The sequence below is a fragment of the Ascaphus truei genome, chromosome 3, assembly GCF_040206685.1.
Source record: "Ascaphus truei isolate aAscTru1 chromosome 3, aAscTru1.hap1, whole genome shotgun sequence".
NCBI lineage: Eukaryota > Metazoa > Chordata > Amphibia > Anura > Ascaphidae > Ascaphus > Ascaphus truei.
This window is the reverse complement of record NC_134485.1, coordinates 76,153,674-76,172,658: the sequence shown is the minus strand read 5'-3', so window position 1 is coordinate 76,172,658 and position 18,985 is coordinate 76,153,674. Positions and strand designations below refer to the sequence as shown.

General features: G+C 39.3%; 1 protein-coding gene across 1 annotated transcript in view; it reads right to left on the bottom strand.

Moving 5' to 3' along the window:
* Positions 1-1,235: 1,235 nt before the first annotated feature.
* Positions 1,236-18,985, bottom strand: part of MYL10 (myosin light chain 10) — a 41,455-nt gene continuing 23,705 nt past the window's right edge. Inside the window, exons 2-7 of the mRNA XM_075594336.1 lie at positions 18,352-18,441; positions 17,123-17,198; positions 13,573-13,677; positions 6,085-6,163; positions 4,752-4,800; positions 1,236-1,515 (exon numbers count right to left, since the gene is read on the bottom strand). Of these exons, the coding sequence (XP_075450451.1) occupies positions 1,417-1,515; positions 4,752-4,800; positions 6,085-6,163; positions 13,573-13,677; positions 17,123-17,198; positions 18,352-18,441 (498 nt within the window). The 3' untranslated portion in view covers positions 1,236-1,416. The remainder of the gene's footprint in view (positions 1,516-4,751; positions 4,801-6,084; positions 6,164-13,572; positions 13,678-17,122; positions 17,199-18,351; positions 18,442-18,985) is intronic.

Below are 18,985 nucleotides of genomic sequence, written 5' to 3'. Positions count from 1 at the left end.
AATTATGGAGGTTTGCCCTCACACCCTGGTGAGGTGCCCTATGTATGGATGGGAGTGGTCACAGGCCCTGACTCCATGGTTAGTGATGTCAGAGTTGTGTCAGCCCCCAGAGGATACATAAGGCACAGCACTGATCAAAAGTTAGGAGTTCAGAGGTTGTTGCTAGGCTGTAAGAGTAATTACGTTACAAGCTGCGGAATTATGAGACTGTGACCAGGGACCTGGCACAGGGTAGATATCCCTACGGGGATAGGGAATCCCTAATCAAGGAGGAATATACCTTTCAGAGGGAAGCCGCTGGACAATCATGTGTGGCTAAATACACCCATTGTGGAGGGCAGCTAGCCACATCCAACAATAAAGATGTTCCTGTTGAAAGATACCCTCGTGTGTAAGTGTGGAGTGATTACGCAGGGGGCTGCACCACAGAGGAGTTCCTCACCAGGACCATCCACAAGCTCACGCTGGGATCCTGATGAGGTGGAGGCGCTGCACTGGATATAGGTAGGACTCAAGCACACTACCTCAGCTGCCTGTCTGGGTTGGCAAATCCCCACACACCATCATGCGGGAGACTCAGGAGTCCTGTTGCCAACAGGTGCACCACCCAGACATCACACTGTAATGGGGACTGGTTAGACCACAGGGGCCAATATGAAATTGGGTGGGTCAGGCCAGTCCAGAAAACCCGTTACACATATAATAGTTGAATACTAAAGATGATCAGTAATATTATACAATTGGCATCCATGATGGTTTGTTATTATGTGGACGGATCCAGTTACAGATAATGTATACCACTGGAGAAATAGACACCTGATTGTTTACAGTATATTGTGTTTTGTTGTGAAGAGTAGAGATGGGTGAATTTTTTTGGCCGGATTTGAATCCGCCTCGATTCGTCTGGTTCCCTTGGTCTGCGGATTTCCGCGAATCAGTCTCAAAAAGGGCAATTTGTCTTTTTGGGATTTTTTTGTATCCAATGTATCCAATGGCGGTTTTGGAATAATCCGCACGATTTAAAATTGGACTAATCTGTAGACGGATTTTACACCGCGGAACGGATTTTGAATGGAAAGTTCGGGAAATTCCAGGAAACAGATTTTGACAGTGTTGCCCGTCTCTAGTGAAGAGAGATGTGTTTTACATGAAAAACATATGTTAACTATATGATTTATGTTGAACTATAGTGGTCAGATCATGCAAAACTCTGATAACACAGAGAATGACAAATATTGATTGAGGATATTTGTTTTAATATTTAGAAAGTTAAAACATTTTCAATTAGTTTGATCATCACAGTAACTTAAAGTAAGTAAAAGTTCTAAAAGTTCAGTTGCTATGCTGTGATTTATTTCCTCGTTTCTTTTTCTTGTTTTCTAGAACCTCTTGTATCATTTTGGGATCTTCTTAGTCCTAGTCTTTCTCCTCGCCATGGGTGATAACATAACATAGATTCTTATAATCAAGGTTACCAGCAACATCTGGGGGGAAAGCATTGAACATCTGGCTGATCTATAAAAGAAACACAAAACAAGCTTACATCAAAGTTCAATCAAATAAAATCATGTTAATATTTGTTTTCGTGATTTAAACACATTTTCTTGCGCAATACAATGTGGGACACATGTGTAACAATTGTACTGTTCAAATCATTTTAAATCTGGCAACTGATCTATGAGCAAGCAATCAATGTTACCATTCAGTTAGTTTAGCTTGTGAGAACAAAAGTAATCCATTTGGGCCTTCAAATAAAAGCAGGTCTGGAAGTGTGTGGTATGCAAGTCCAGAACATACTGTAAAACTCAACCCCTTACATGGAACTAGATGTTGACCTATTATTACTTTGCTGCCCAGAGTAGACTACGAATCTAAAAAGAGGAATTCTACACTTGGAAGGCATAATGTTGATTCCCTAGAATAGACCTACTAATGTGAGTATCTTGACCAAAATGGCTAACAGGTGGGACACAGTTACTCCATTTGTTCCATACCCGTCTTGGATGAAGAGGCCTTTATTTTAAAGACAGGAAACACAAACCCATTACATATGTTGGGATAAACTAATGACGGAGACGATCGTGTGGGTATGTTCTTAATGGGACAATCCCTTCTAGGACCAAAGTGAATGAATGCCAGTGACATACAGTAGCTGTAGAAGAATGGCTATTAGAGAAAGAGAACACTGGACACCGATATGAACTTCATGCAGCTTTATTTAATCTAAGATGGCTGCCTCAGCCCACACCCAGTAAACAAGGAACTGCTCAGTGAGCTTGCAGTTATTCAGTAAACCAACTCTTCTCAGTAAGCAACATTACAGTATCTTTTTAAAAATAAACATAACCCTACATTAGCAGAGGTGGAATAGATTGAAATATATATTACAAACAAGCAGAACAACTAATAAACTGGCTGTTAATTTATCAAGTGATATATCCGTTCATTCTTTGTGGGGGTCTATGAAATCTTCCTGACCTTTCAACAAACCTTCTGAACCTTCAGTGAGAGGGTTTTCTTCTTTTAGCTCCTACTGACCAGAAGGTTGCAGGTGAAAGCACTTGCATCACACCAGCCCTCCTTGCTGTCTGAACGAGGCTACTTTGGAGTCTCTGCTTCATGTACCACTGAACTAGGAAATTGTTCTATAGTCATCCAAACTCTCTAGCCTGTCTAAGTTCTGGCAATGATGCGGTTAACCGTAATTTATATATTTATAAAAATGTTTTACCAGGAAGTAATACATTGAGAGTTACCTCTCGTTTTCAAGTATGTCCTGGGCACAGAGTTATAATGACAAATACATGGTTACAAATACATAGTTACATTAAGTGAAAAGGGTTATACAGTACATTATATACAAGACGTTGCATGCACAGTTAAAGATAATATATATTATAGGCGAATATAACAGTTGCAAACCAGATAAAAATGTGAGACAACTTCAACTTGAAAGAATTCTTGACACCTTCAACTTCTCTTCGGAATGCTTTGAAGTTTGGCCATTTTGGGTTAAAAAAGATGTTACCTATGGGATAGGGGTGCTTAGTTGTCAACCCATTAATAGTTGTGCAGGTGACAAGCCATGCTGTAAAAGTTTTAATCAATAAGTCAGTAGCACCTTACAGGGATCTGCTGCCTTTGTCCACAGACTCTTCATTGTTGCCACCACTCACTAAACTTAACTCAGTGGTTTGCAACCTTTCTTTGGTTAAGGAACCCTATGTGAAATTCTGAGGAACCCCCACTCTCTCTAACATCGCGTCTGAGATCAGATGCATTGTAAATTCTTCTGTATTTGGTACAATTTTAAAATGACCTGAAAATTGCAGGAAACCCTTTAGAGATGTCCGGGGAACCCAAGATTTCGTAGGAAACCCTGGTTGAAAAATACTGGCATAATTATTAGCTTGTTGGTATCGTGTTGATTTCAGTACCGTAGCATCATACCACATGCACCTTTGTTGAAACTGTCTCTGGTGAGTGGTTCATTATCAGGTTTCCTTTGCGAACTTTTTTCCTGGTATTGCAAATCCTTCTAAATCATTTTACAGCGTCCATATTGTCTACTGCTGTCTCTGGACATAGGCTTCTACGTAAAAGGGACTGCTGTTTCCTGACTTATCTTATACTGTACCAATAAGAATTCTATCTCTTAGTAACTGCTTAACCTGAGGAAGAAAGAAAACTCTTGAAAGCTGGTCTTATAATATCAATTGTTGGTTCAAATAAAAACGGTATCACCTAATACTGAAGAATTCTTTAACTCTTCCCTGGAAGAACCAAAATTGCAGCATTCTGACAAACTGCCTACTGTTGTGATGAATGGTTCCATACTTTCATCTTGTTGTTGTTTCATATTAAATCTGGTACGTCCATAAATCACATGCTACTTTCCCATAAAATGCTGATTGAAGGCTTATTTGATGTTATTATACTGTTTTTTCTGCCTCCTCCCTCAGAGGAAGGACATCTAAGATGTCACCGGCCTCATGTCCCATGGCATACAACAGAGAATTGACTTAATGTTCCTGACTTTTAGCCTCATCGCCTGATATAATTCGAAAGCGCCTGATCCATTTTAGCCAATCACCAGTGGATTTAACATCCAACTGATCTAGGGCTGTGATCTGAAGTGCTGCTGGCTCTCCTTTGTGCACCTGTTGAAGGCTAACCCCAAAACATTGTGCTTCTGTTTTCTGTTCAACATCTCTCTGCATAATACATTTATTTTTTATTAATTAGCAATTTTTGCTGTTTGTTGTTTTGAGTGCTGCATGTTTCGGTTTTCTTTAGTATATCTAGATAGGCTCAGGGATCACCATCCAACCTGTGCTAGCTGTGCTGCGCTGATTATAAACTCTAGTTTTACCTACTAGCTGAGTGCTCACCATCTCAATTTTTCCAGTGCTGCTGGCAGCATGTGGGGCTATACGAGTTCTCTGCTGATTCAGGCACACACTGACCTCGGTCTGCTTTCTAACTCTGCTGCTGAGAGTTAAATCTTTGATTTATCCTTCTTCCCGATCATGTTTTCAGACGTTTTTGATCAGTTTCTAATGGGGTGAAACTATTAGGCAGGCTCGGTCATTATATATTTAAGATTCCTTTTATGGTTGTTTTCTTTTGTCCTTATGGTATGTCTGATGTTAATGATTCACATTACAAGCAACCTAATTGTTTTGTATACCTATTCTTTCCCATTCCTGCGGTATTGGTCATATAAAAAAAAAATGTTTTAGGAATCCTACCTCTTCCTGATTGAATCGGTCTGCCTGAGTCATAAGCATTTCCTTGATGCTGTAATAAAAACAGAAAGAGATTAATTGTCAATGAATATGACACAGTTAAGACAATCCTGAATGATCCAAAAACATCTTGTCGGCATATAATACGAATTGTTGGCATATAAAAGGAATCATCTGTATGGTTTCCTCAAGGGAACTAAAATCATGACTTGAGCAGACATACAATAATTAAAATCATGACTTGAAAAGACAGTTTTAGCTGAAGAGGATTGATACGATATGTCGATGTACCAGATGTATAACTTTCCCTGTGATCTTAAAGTCATGCAAACTCGACACTGGAAATTATCGCAGATAAGGAAAAGTGCTCTGGGTCCACTTGCTTTGCCACTTTTATTATGCTGTTCTAAAACATCAGACACTTTCAGTCCCAGGTTTAATTCAGATATTTATAATAGTCTTGTGTTTATCCCAAAGATTTTAACATTTCTTTGTGATGCCTTTTCCATCTCTGCTTGGAGAGACCATTAATAAACCCAATTTACTGGTTGTTTTTCATCTCTGCTGCTGAATCGCTTGAAAATACTTGAAAATAAGAAGTATCTTAAGACTTCTCCATCCTAAAACCTCTCACTCACTGCCCCACACCTCTGGAATACCTTTCAGTCAATATCCGACTAGCACCCTCTCTATCCACCTTTAAGACCTTTCTTAAAAGACACATCTTTAACAAAGCATATGAGTAGTTCCGCTGGCTGATACTATACATCTCATGTTCATTGACCTTGGTCCCTTGCAGATGCACTTACCAGAACACCCTCCTTCTGTCTCTGTAAGTTCTCTCCATTTACCCTATAGATTGTAAGCTCTTTGGGGCAGGGACACCTTTTTCTATTCTTTTATGCCTGAAGCGTTTATTCCCATTATGTGTTATAATATTATGTCACGTGTATTACTGCTATACAGTGTTATGGTTGACGCTATATAAATAAAGATATACATTTTGTTCCATTGAAGACAAAGCATCAATGTTGCAATAGGATGGGTGACTTCCTAACTGCAGGTACTGTATTATATAATATCATTTGTGTTGAAGGATACTGTAGTATGCTGCGGATTGTGGACAAACTAATTATTAAAGCTGTGGGCGCATGATAAAAAACAGTCTTCCCCTTGCTTGGGAATTTTTAACCTCCATTCAGATAAATGGAGCTTAAATCTTCCTGAGAATACAGCTTTATAGCATATTAAATTATTTTGAGAGAATTAAAAGAAAGATTGATTAGGCACCACTAAGTAATTCATTGAGCTAATACAATAAAAATGATGAACTTACTAATCTGCTTTTATATGGCCTTTTGCATCGGGGTCGAAAATCTTGAAAGCATTCAGAATGGTTTCTTCTGGGTCTGTGCCTAAAATAAATAGATTGTTACTCATATAACATCTGTCTTATTTCCTGTTAATTCAAATATAAGACAACTAATTTCCATATTTAACTTTATCTGCCTAGTTGTCTCAATAAATGCTGTGCTATCTTTAATGGTGTATTTATTTTCCTCTTTCTTTTGCAAGAATCCCTCAGCCGCAAAACTATTTTAACCCCTCACAAACTTTGTTACTTAAACAACAGCAGAGTCTGGAGAAGACCCGTTACTGTAAATCATTAAAAATTAAGCTACTCATTAGAACACAGTGATTTTTAGCATTAGTGGTCTCCTACACTTCACTGACATCTCACTTTCCACAATATTTTCATTAAAATACTGTTTTTGTGCCCAGAATGAAAAAAAAATCACAATTTGCTTTACTGGACACTGATAAATCTGCTGGAGGTCACATGGACACAAATGTTCTTGTGTGATGATCATACTAAAAATAACCAAATACTGTAATGTGCAAGATTCTTTCTCCCTAGACAGGTTCATGCTGCGTATGTCCCAGGTTATTTTTACCTACATTTTTTAGTGCTTCACCAAAATGTTTTTTTCAGTACTGTATGTGTAGGTCAAGCTAATTAGGGCCACTATAAACACCATTTTATTGGATAATCTCATCATGCCTGTAGAGCTAAAGTCAAATAGTTATACATACGTTGATCATACATAGTGGGAATGCTGCTGGGACAGATATAATAATGTTATTGGAAAAAAGAAAGTATAAAAAATATCCTGCACTGCACAAGATACAGCAAACCCATAAGTGCATCTACCTTTACTGAATAGGGCAAAGGGTTTTTTTTGTGCCGGAAAATGTTAATTTAAACCTGCAAAAGTGCCACTTTATTGAATAGGCCCCAAAGTTGAGTACATTGGAGAGGTTGTGAGGCTGTTTGTAGGCTATTGAAGATGACTCCTGGAATATATATTTTCAGTGTTTTAGGCACGTGTGGCATAAGTTGAATATCTTCAATTCCCCCTTTCAGTTATGTGATAAAGATGTTTTAGGTTATGAAAAGGAGTACCTAGTCAGTGTTCCTTTTGTTCTCTGCACAGTAGCAGACTTTCTCTGTGTATCCGACTACTTGGCAGGGTGAGTGGCCTTGTGCAATGAAGCTATCACAAAGTACTGTAAATGGTGGTGTTTGTATTTAATCACATTTTGTCGTATGTGAGAGTTTGGCTGAAGATTTTTTTTTTTTTTTTGCATGGCTGGAGTAACAACCAACATCTGTATCCAAGATACTACAAAATTTCCGAGGAAATTGAATGGTATCAAGTGACACACGGAGAAGAGACCTGTAAGATTTCAGAACCTCTGTGCAATATCTTTTCATCTATAAAAAAAAAGTGTCATGTTGAGATCCATTGAAAGGTACGACAAACCGGTAAAACAAAATCTACACTTCTCCAGGATCAATATGGCCAATTGTCCACTAGCGGTTTAAAATACTCCATGGTCTCATCTTAAAAAGTGAAATTATATATTAGTTTGTATTAAGTATTAATGGACATATTCAAGAAGAAGTTTACACAGATTAAACTCTTAAATGAGGAACTATGTAAACTTAAATAGAGGGAACAGTTTCTCTAGGTTTTATTTCATTATGAAGAGCCCCTAGTGACACGTACATGAATCTGTGATCTTTTCTGAGTAGAGAAATCTCACAGCCAACACTCAGATTGCTCTCTCTTTTCCTTCTGTAGAACTGTACCCAGCAGTATATATAGCATTTGATCTCAGGTGCTCTTTCCACTACAGTAAACCCAGAAACAGGCCAACTTAAATGTAACTTTAATCTTAAAGATGATCCCCTTAAAATGATCCATTAACCCACATTGTGCAAATAACAGAGCGAAATGAGGTTTTGAATTTTAGGCTTTAAACCCAGTTCTCTTTGGTAAATCTTGCCTACGCTTAGTATATTAACACAGTAATCTTAATAATATAAGGATAGACATTGTTATGATTCTCTAGTTCATACTACTAAATGTAATTATTTTGGGGACATATTTAATTCTAAAACACCCTCTACCCAACTACAATATATTTGAATCTGATTTTTAGTAAAAGTAAAATAAAGGTAATATTTCTCTTGAAATTATCTGATGAAACATGAGCTCCTGCAGAACTATACAAACGTAGCTCATGAAAAGTCTTTGCGGTTTCAGGTCATACCGAAACTTTGTTTTATTATCGAGTCAATTTACAAAATGCATTTGCCTCGGTTTCACTTGTTCAATGGTCATGTCCATCACTTAAGTTTCACTTGAGCAGACTGTCGATAAAGAAAATAAAAATCTCATGAAACATACTTAAGGGCAAAAAGATACATTATTGTTTTTTTGAAAAATGCATTCGCCTTGCCTTTAAGGGATCACTGAGCGTCCTCTCTTCTCAATCAATATCTCTTTACACTTACATTTCTATTGTCAATCATGCTGCCACTGGCAAATATAGGGCACTTTCACAGAGCTTGGACTGCACATGTAACCATTTCAAAGTGTGTTCTACATTTGTTTCTTGCTATTTCCTTGGGCTTTGTCTGAAGCAAAGTCGTGCATTAGCCATCCTTTATTGATTAGTTGGTAAATAAAGCGTTGCTTTGATGTGTATCATATTTGTTTTCTAAACAAATTGCAAATGCATTTTTCTACCCCTCAAGAGGGAAAATGGCATATGGTTTGTATTACATAAATATTGTTATTTAGATGTGCATCTGGCAAACCACAGTTCTCATGTGTAAAGCTCAGTTTCTAGTGGACCCCATCTCTTCTTCAGGGCCCAATTTAAAGGTCGTTTTCATTACTTTCATATCCTTAACCTTTTCTCTGTGTGGATTTAGTGTGTGATGAGTTGATAGGTATATTTGTCAAATTAGTTGGTACCTATCCTGTTCTCACATTGGAATCGAAAGGCCAAAGTAAAATCCAAGGGCATAGAAAAGGTATGGCCTGATCAGACAAGGCCCAATAAAAAATAATCGATGCCAGTTCTCGATCCCTTTAGGATCCTCGATAAAAAGTTGCAACATTAACTTATGGGGCTCTGGTTTCCCCAGTTTAGTGGTAATTGACAGTGCTGAAAACTTCCAATCACCGAGGACCTAGAGAAATTCAGAATCAGTACAACAGCATGACTCCCAGCACCTGTGTGCTTTTCCTACTAAAACTATCTGGAAATAATTTTCATACGTTGGTTTGCACCCCTCCCACCCCCTCTGATTTTCTGTAGAGGGGCAACAGGACAATTCTATCCTATGCTACAATATAGAATAGCTGTGCCCAGCAGCAAGAGTGATTCGAACGGAGCAGCAACTCTAAGGAAGCATGTTAAAGAACTTTTTTTTCACAGCCTCAACAGATTCAATCTCAACCACCCCAGTGTACGTCTGCGCGGCACCAAAGGCTGACAGCCTGATGGGGCTCTCCAAGAACTGCTCCCCTCTGCACAGGACCAGCATGCTAAGGGTTAACATGAGCTTGTACTTTGTGGAACGTCAACCCCACCCACTGGAATGTTAAAGAGCCAAAGAGGACACACAGAACTTTTTGTTCATAGCTGCAACAGATTCAATCTCAACCACCCCAGTGTACATCTGCGTTGCCCCAATGGTGGACAGCCTGATGGGCAGCCAATGGGTGTGAGCTGTTTGCTGCCATTTGGTGATGTTAACGCTGCTCTATTTCAATCTGAAACTCACAAGCCCTTTATCCCCTGTACCCAATTTTCCAACTCTATCTGTCCATGAAATGTCTGTGAATTCACTGTATAACCCTGTTCTTTTAATGTAACCATGTATTTTTTATAACTCTGTTCCCAGGACATACTTGAAAACGAGAGGTAACTCTCAATGTATTACTTCCTGGTAAAACATTTTTATAAATAAATAAATAGTACTTCTTGCTCTGCCCCTTGTGAAGTCTACCTCAAAGTGGTAAGAGTTCATTAGACCAGCGGTGCGCAAAGTGGGGGGCGCGACCCCCAGGGGGGGCGGGAGATTGTGCTGGGGGGGCGCGGGCAGTTGCAGAGGCCCCGCGCTCTTCCCCCAGGCATTTAAATTAAATGCCGGGGGATCGCGTGAGGCCCCTGCAACTGTTTACTTACCGGGATTCAGCCGTCTGTGTTGCGTCACCATGGCAACGCGGCGTCAATAGACGCCGCGGCACCATGTGACCTGACGTCACACGCCCACGCAGCGTCATCTGACGCAGCTGAAGGAAGGCAGGGGGGCGCGAGAGCCGGGGCAGAGAGACAGGGGGGCGCAGCTCAAAAAGTTTGCGCTCCCCTGCATTAGACGGAATATCTCAAGAATAAGGAAGTGTGAGTCTGCAAAAATGCCATTTACAAAATACAACACAATCCTTTAAACTGCAGACTTTCAGAGCAATGCATTGCAAGCCTCTCTGGCACTGAAAAGGGGTTAAGAAAAATAATGAATTTGTCATTGAGAAAAAAATAAATAAAAAAAAAACAGCTAGGATTACAACATGGCTCCAGATTACAGGAACATACAGTACCCACACAGATCAGATTTTTAAACTGGGACTGGAAATATAAGACATTAATCCCAGTGAAGCTGTGCATGGAACGTTCTCAAGTTTAAATCTCACATTCTCATTCAAAAACCTAGAGTGGCTGAATTGCTTGATTGATTTAAAGGGGGGAGGAGCATTCACGAAGCTCCAATAGGTGCATTAACTCCCATTTAAGTCAATGACAGTTAATGCCAATTGAACTAATGAACCCCCCCTCAATGTATCAAGACAATTTTAGCAATTAAAATTCTGTATCACTTGGCATAATCATTTCAGAGTTGCCCTGTGTGCATCATCTAACACTTTGGGTAGTATTAACATGTAGCGTGAGGGAGCAAGCTTTTTATAATAAGATATATCAGTTTCTTCATCTTTTATCCCACAATTCTAATTAACAAATCTCTGCTAATTTCGAGGTAGCATAAACCTCCCCGATAAAGATGTGAGAATGTTTTAAAAGGTGCACATTTTGCATTACTCCAAATGTTGCCAATTTCACCAGAATTTCGCTACGTTTCACCGGGATTTTTTTTTTTTTGCCAGTATATAAAGTGCCATGGGATCTTAATTTGGCTTTATAACCCGTACCTCAGGGCATACTCTAGTCTATTGTCTCTGAGTTGTGCCAGTCCATGTGGAAAGAGCCGTTTTTGGTGGGATTTGCAGGGTTTTGCTATTCTCTAAAATGCTTTTTTAGAAGTGGTTTCATTCTGGGTCTGCAAATCCAGGAAGAATGACTAAAAAGCCTCAAACTTGCATTTCATTTTACAACTAGCTGAATTCTAGGACTGTAGCTCCGTTAAATGCAAAAGGCTAAACCATGTCAAACAAGTGGCATTTTTTTTCTGGAGGAGGAGGACTTCCATTTAGAAAAGTCTCAAGTTGTATATAGATCCCCTAAAACCTCCAAATAAGGTGTGGGGTGTGACTGATTTAAATATACTTTGCTTGTCTCATTTGCATATATCCCAATTACCTCAGAGGTGCTCTTTTATCAGCACAGGTGCTTCTCCCTTTGTTATATGGAGGAAGGTTTCAGGAGAATATATACACAACTTGAGACACTATGAAATGTAACTCTTCCCCTCCTTCCTCCTCACCCCCTCTTTCACTTCCTCCTCTCCCCCCCTCCATCTCTCTCCCCCCCTCCATCTCTCTCCCCCCTCCATCTCTCTCCCCCCCTCCGTCTCTCCCCCCCCTCCATCTCTCTCCCCCCCTCCATCTCTCTCCCCCCCCTCCATCTCTCTCCCTCCTTCCCCCTCCTCCCCGTTCTTTCCCCACTCTCCCCTTCTTCCTGTTCTTCCCTCCCTCCTTAAAGGAGATTTAGGATGAAAATAAACAAGGTTTCTAAAACTTAAATTGACTTCCTTTGGAAAATAATGCTAAAAATGAGGGGTAAAAAATAATGTCTATCAGTGTTAACAATAACACAAAACAGACACATTTGAATAGCGTGCACTTTTTTTTAGTTTCCGTATTATCCTTGTGTTGTCTTTGTCTCCTACCTGTGGCCGAGCAAGAGGGGGAACTCAATAGGAAATAATGCTTCATTTCCGTTTTTTTATTGCTTTTAACCAGAAGTGCAAGATGATCAGCCAATTGTGGTTTTCTGTTATTTTCCTGTTTAAGAGCTAAACACAGAATCCCTACTCCTAGATACGGAGAGTTGGTCAGTATGTTTAATACCCTTAAGGGCATACTGAAGGCATTGCTGAAAAACAAGTGAAAGAATATTCTCATGCCGAATTTTCCAAGTACATCAGCTCTTTGCCCACTTTTTCATTCCTGATTAAGTTCTCTAGCGCTTTTTTGTGTCCGAGCGATATTGATACTGTTTCCTATACCCACAATATTTGTACAACGGGTTGCTACTGTGAATTGTAAGAACTAGTTTAGAACTCACTGCAAACTTGGATTCCCTACAGCAGGGGTGCGCAAAGTTGGGGTCACACCCCCTAGGAGGAGCGGAGCGCAAAATTTTACGGGGGGGGGGCATGGCATTGCAGAGGCCCCGTGCTCTTCCCCACAGCATTAACTTAATGCCGGGGGATCGCGTGAGGCCTCTACAAGGTCTCCTACATTGTCTTCGGCAACGCGGCCAGGCTCACGTGACACCACGTTGCCATGCCAACGTAATGTCACGGGACCCCACTGCGTAATTTGATGTCAAGGACAAGGAAGGAGGGGGGGGGGTGTAGAGCCGGTAAGGAGAGCAGGCAAGGGTGCGCAGGGGGAAAAGTTTGCGCACCCCTTCCCTACAGCATTCCTTGTTAATTAGGAGGCCTTCAAAATACCTTAATGAAAGAAATATGCATTTCTTTGTGAAACAAATGTAAAAAAAAACTGTAGCATGACATAAAGCTTCCTCTTTATTTCAAATCTAATATATGTTGCTAAGTGTGGCTGCACGTTTATACAATCAGACACTTTCTTTCCTGCTTTCTAAAACCAAAACAGATCCTGTAATTAATAACTTATCCCACACAAAAAAAAAAAAAAATAAGCTTCAGGGAAATAATACTTTAGTAGTTATTATGAAAGGGATTAATACTATAACGCCCGCTCTGTGTAAGGGGTCTGCAAAACATTACCAACTCTGAGAAGTCCTGACTTAGATGCTGTCCAGTATCTACAGTATTTGTCAGGATTACTGTAATTTATACAGGATTAGTACAAACTAAATAATACCCTACATTTCCATTGTTAATTCCAAAGCAAAATGTTTCCTCATAGCAGTGTTTAGGGGGGATATCAATGAACCCCAATTAAGCCATGGAATCATTTATTTATAAGTCATGTGGGTGGTCGGGATTGTTTTTCAGTTCTGTTTACTTGATCAGACATACCTTTGAGTTTTTCTCCAAACATAGTAAGAAAGACAGTGAAGTTAATCGGTCCTGGTGCCTCCTTGGCCATGTCGTCAAGCTCTTCACTCTTCACATTAATGCGACCTGAACAAGGAATCATAAAAAAAAAAACCATCATTTTAACCCATTTAATCTTGACAATCAAACTTCTGACAGCAATTCTAGTATACATGGTGCATACTGTTTAGCACTGATTTTTCAAAGCTTAAAGAAGTAATATGATGCTGAAATGGTAATGTTACCATTATAGGAAATTTAATGGAGATGGGATCACGAAGTGTATTATTGTACTCTACTACAGCATTGCACTACACCATTATACCACAGCATTGCACTATACCATTATACCGCAGCATTGTACTATACCATTATACCGCAGCATTGCACTGACTACACCATTGTACTACATTGCACTACACCATTGTACTACTGTTCACCATTGCACTACACCATTGTACACCAGCATTGTCAGGATCTATTAAGTATGAGATGAGATGTGCAAATTTGTACAAATGTGGTTCGCAAATTGTTTTACATGTTTTTTTGATTTTGTAAATATTCGCAAAAGTTTGCAATGCTCAAAATTGAACAAAAATTACACATTTCCATAAATAATTTGCAGTTTCGCCAACCTTTTTAAAGACCAGACCATGAAACAGGGTTTCTAGGAAGAAAAAAAAGAGAGAGACCCAGATCCACAAAAAGTACTAAGCATTAGCATGCCTCAGCTCCCATTCATACTGTATGCAGTCCAGGTATCTCTCCATGTTGTATAGAGGCGTGTTTTGGGGGATGTTTAAGTAAAAAGGGCACTCTACTAAATCACAATGAAGTCTGTGTCAGCGATGGGTAAAGTAAGGTAGCATATTTACATTTATTGCATGGAACGAATAAAAACTATCGCCAGTGAATTTATCAGACACAATGATCTGAGTTACAATGCTACGGGTAGAATTGGGAATGGGGGAGAAACACGTTTTCTGTAGAGAAGCCGCTGTTAATGTTTCCTAACTCCAGTAGGAGTCTACTTAGTTGAAAAAGTTTTGCCCGTGTGTGTTGCCCTTGTGTGTTGCCCTTGTGTGTTGCCCTTGTGTGTTGCCCTTGTGTGTTGCCCTTGTGTGTTGCCCTTGTGTGTTGCCCGTGTGTGTTGCCCGTGTGTGTTGCCCGTGTGTGTTGTCTGTGTGTGTTGTCTGTGTGTGTTGCTCTTGTGTGTTGCCCTTCATGCACAGCATGTGACTGATATTTATGCAATGCTGACATTGCTATCCAAACTTTAAGCATTACATAAGCATCAAGCTGTCTGCAATTATGTCATTGTTGTATTAATAGAAGACAGGTATAAGCCATGTTCTTATGTCTAGTCAGCGCATGCATTCATATCAGGTTCCAAGAAAATTGTCTGTTTGCTTGCAGAGATCATTAAAGGAACACAATCAAAGCTTGGGCTAAGTGGAAAACAGAGAAAGCAAACAGCGTACTAGGGATCAGTATGACATATAAAGTATATTTACATAAAGAAGAACAAACAATTAATGCATATAGAACAATACATATAAACCTTACAATATAGTAACAAGTTTAAAAGCATCCAGCATGTCGCGCGGGGAACATGGGAAAGATGGCCGAAGTACAGTAGTTGCAGATTTGCATTTGCTATTTTCCGGAGAGGATCACTGTCAGCATATGGTGTATATGGATATTGTATTGTATGTCTTTATTTGATTAGCGCCATTAATGTACATAGTGCTGCACAGTAGTAATACACATGGTAATCATATAAATAACAGGTCATGGGAATAAGTGCTTCAGACATAAACGTAACATTTAGGAAGAGCCCTGTTCCGAGGAGCTTACAAGCTAATTGGTATGTAGGAGGAACGTACAGAGACAGGGGGGGTGGGGGGTATGATGATCCTCTCCGGAGAATAACATTGGCGGATCTGCAACTATGTCGGCCATCTTTTCCATGTTCCATGTGCAACCTACTGGATGCTTTAAAACGTGTTGCTATATTGCACATTTTAGATGTATTGTTCTATATGCATGAATTGTTTTTCATTTTAAATTAAATATACCTTATATTTCATATGGATCCCTAGTGCACTATTTGCTTTTTGTTTTCTGTTTCTTTGAGACCTCCTGTTGGAGGTGTCTATAGGAGGTATTTGGAGTACGCCTGCAACCAATGGCGAAGGAGCAGCTCAGTGAGTAAAGACACTGACTCTGTAAACAATGAAACTGAGTTTGAATCACTGGAGCTTGGTTCAGTTCCCAGTGTCAGCTCATTGTGACTTTAGGGAAGTTACTTTATCTCCCTGTGCCTCAGGCGCCAAAAATGTAGAGTATAATCTTATCTGGGCCAGGAGTGTGTCCGTATACTGCGCACTGTACTGTAATTGTGAGGGGCTTAGAGTCCCATTTGGAGAAAAGTGCTGTTTGAAATAAACTTGTTAAACAAACAGCAAGGGGAGAGCATGGGAGAGCATGAGTGCCGTATCATATGTTTCTGTTTGGGCTAAGTGAAATTCAGGCACAGTGTACCATATACAAGCCAATTTTCTTTAACTTAGCAAGGTACAACAGCATTTTCCAATCTGGTTGAACAATGAAGTACAGTATTGTGGCTTCAATGCACAGGATTGGTAATTTGACATGGCAAATACATGTCAATTAAATTCTGTAGTTCTGTGACTTCAGTTCTTGGGTTTCATTTTTAGTAGGAATCCAGGTTTTAGGGGGGGTTTCCCAATATATGTACTGGAGGCGTTAAAATTAACAATAGGTTGTCAAATCACTGTCAAAGATGTTTTCTCCATATTTGATATTTTCAGAAAAGTATGATGTAATTTTTTTTTTAGTTCTAGCAGCTCAAATTATTATTCAATGAAAAATAGCTGAAAATCCAAGGAAACATTACTATACTAGTCTCCCAGTTTTAATGATGAAGCGGGGGTGATAAGCAGGTTATAGAATACAATTGATACCACTAACTGCAAATCAACTTTTATATATTATCCTGTGATTTGAGTTTGCCGCAGCCACATTACTAAAAATGCAACTTTATGAGCTTATCAAATCTTTAATGTACTGTATGTACCGTAAAGACACATTACCACGCATATAACACATATGTTTATGTGTGATCTGACACTGTCTATTAAGGTTTTTGATGTCGTTTTAAAATGTCTGGACAGAGCAATGACTTGACTAAAAGGTTCCTTAACATTGATTAACTAAAGTAGACTGTAAGCTCTTTGGTATCAGAGCTCACTGCGCCTCTACTGTTTTTCCCATTGGTTCATTTGCATGCTTGAAGACCATAAAGAATTACATAAAGATAATGCATTGCGGTATATAGAGAAAAGTCCCAAGCCCATAAACAAGAGGATCAGGTTAAATCACGCTGGCAGACTTCCCTTTTGGCTCACTGAGTTTGACATATCTTATTTGACTCACGCAGCTTTGGTTTAAGTATAATAGTTTCCTACATACTTGAGCATGTGAATTTGATTTAGATATCACTTTTTACCCAGAGCAGCAAATGTGTCTCGCAGGTCTCCTTTATCAATGAAGCCATCTCTATTCTGGTCCATGATGGTAAAAGCCTAGTGACAGAAAAACAGCACAGCATTAGTTCTTCAGGACTGCCAGTTCCTCCATCCTCTCTGATCGCCTCTTACAGTCCATGACACATTTCACTTTCAGTTAGAAATAAGCAACAAACAAAGCCACTGCGAATTACACACTTTCCACGTGCTAATATATCCTGACAAGAGGTTTAATTAAAACACAATTAACCAACCCAAAGCTCCCTCCACTAAATTAATACCCGGCACAGTATGCTGCTGGATGGAAGCCAGCACTATCGAATCCAGCCAACATTAACCCATAGGGGCATGAAATACAGTAAGTAATCCCGGATGGTTGCAACAGAATTTCCGTGAACCAATAGCGACTCACTGCAGCATGAATTAAAAACCTAACGTTTGGCACCACTTACTGAGCACTGTGTGCTCGTTTGTATGTCATTTCCCAGAATCCCCTGCTGCAGTGGAAGCACTGTATGCTATGAGATAATGGTGACAAGCCGGGTTGCAGACCTGTCGGAAACATGTGAATGCCTCACAAGTGATATTTTCATTTGCTTTATTATTACTAATATCATATTATATCAATTGTCATCACGCCGGTACTCCAGTAACGAGAGTAATGCTAGTGTTTGGTATGCATATTCATTTGATTGTTAATGACACATTAATGCTCACCATTCTACACGGAAGTTGTTTTTGGTTATTTTTTGTTTTGCTTAAAGGAGAGCCACACAAATAAAGTTATAAACCCTGCAATCGGAGCAACATTTATCAAGCAAAGAGGGGGAATTTTACCTTTAACTCTTTCTCCTGGTCTCTGCCATTATGATCTGAAAACCCTTACTGCTATTATAAGCTACGGACTTGCCACTTGAGAGTTGGCCTGTGGTGGCACAGTATAACAATTTGGCAATATCCAATAGCGTTTGAAGGTAGTAATGGATTGCTACAGTGTAAAATCAGGAAATATTTTGTAAAGTCTGATAATGAGCACCAATGAATAAAATAGGGAAACAATGAGTATATGTTTGACGTTATTTAGGCTTACTAAGAAGCTTCACTTAATTCAAAAGGACTACATAGCACAAGCAACATTTTATGTTACACAATGAGTCTAGGTTCATATTTTGAGAAATGTTCTCAGCTAGTGAAATAAAAACTATGTTACCTCTTTAAATTCCTGAATCTGGCTTTGATCAAACATAGAGAATACGTTGGAGCTGGTGCCTTCTGCCTTCTTTTTTGCCTTCTTTGGAGACTAAAAAGCAAAACAGACACCACTTGCACCATAGTATTCATATGTGTTAGTTTTCTTTATTGTTAGAAATAGATTGCATGCTATAAACATATTAGGTACACATAAGAGATATATTTTTAGTAACGTATGTTGTTTTGCTTTTTACAAGATAAAGTCAGTGTATATGGCAATGTGTATGAACAATGGATCCTGTTCAATATGCTGTGCAGCTGTCCTCACAGTCCTGTAGAAGAGTTTACCTTACATTCTAACAAATGACAATAAAGTCTGCACAGCATATTCATTAGAGGCCAATGGATCGATGAAGCCAAATACAGCTCACAGTCTCATTTCATTTAAATATCCGAGAGGCAAGAAGCAAACTTCCTTGACCGAGTGCATGAAAAGCTTTATATTAACCCATTTTAATATTCAAGGGCAGGCATGAAAACTCAATGCCACACTAAATTAGTTTGTCAAAATCTTAAAAAAAAAAACCTTTATCACTGTTTTTTTAGCAGGTCCGCTTATTCTGTATCTACCTTGACTCAGGCTCAGCTGTTTA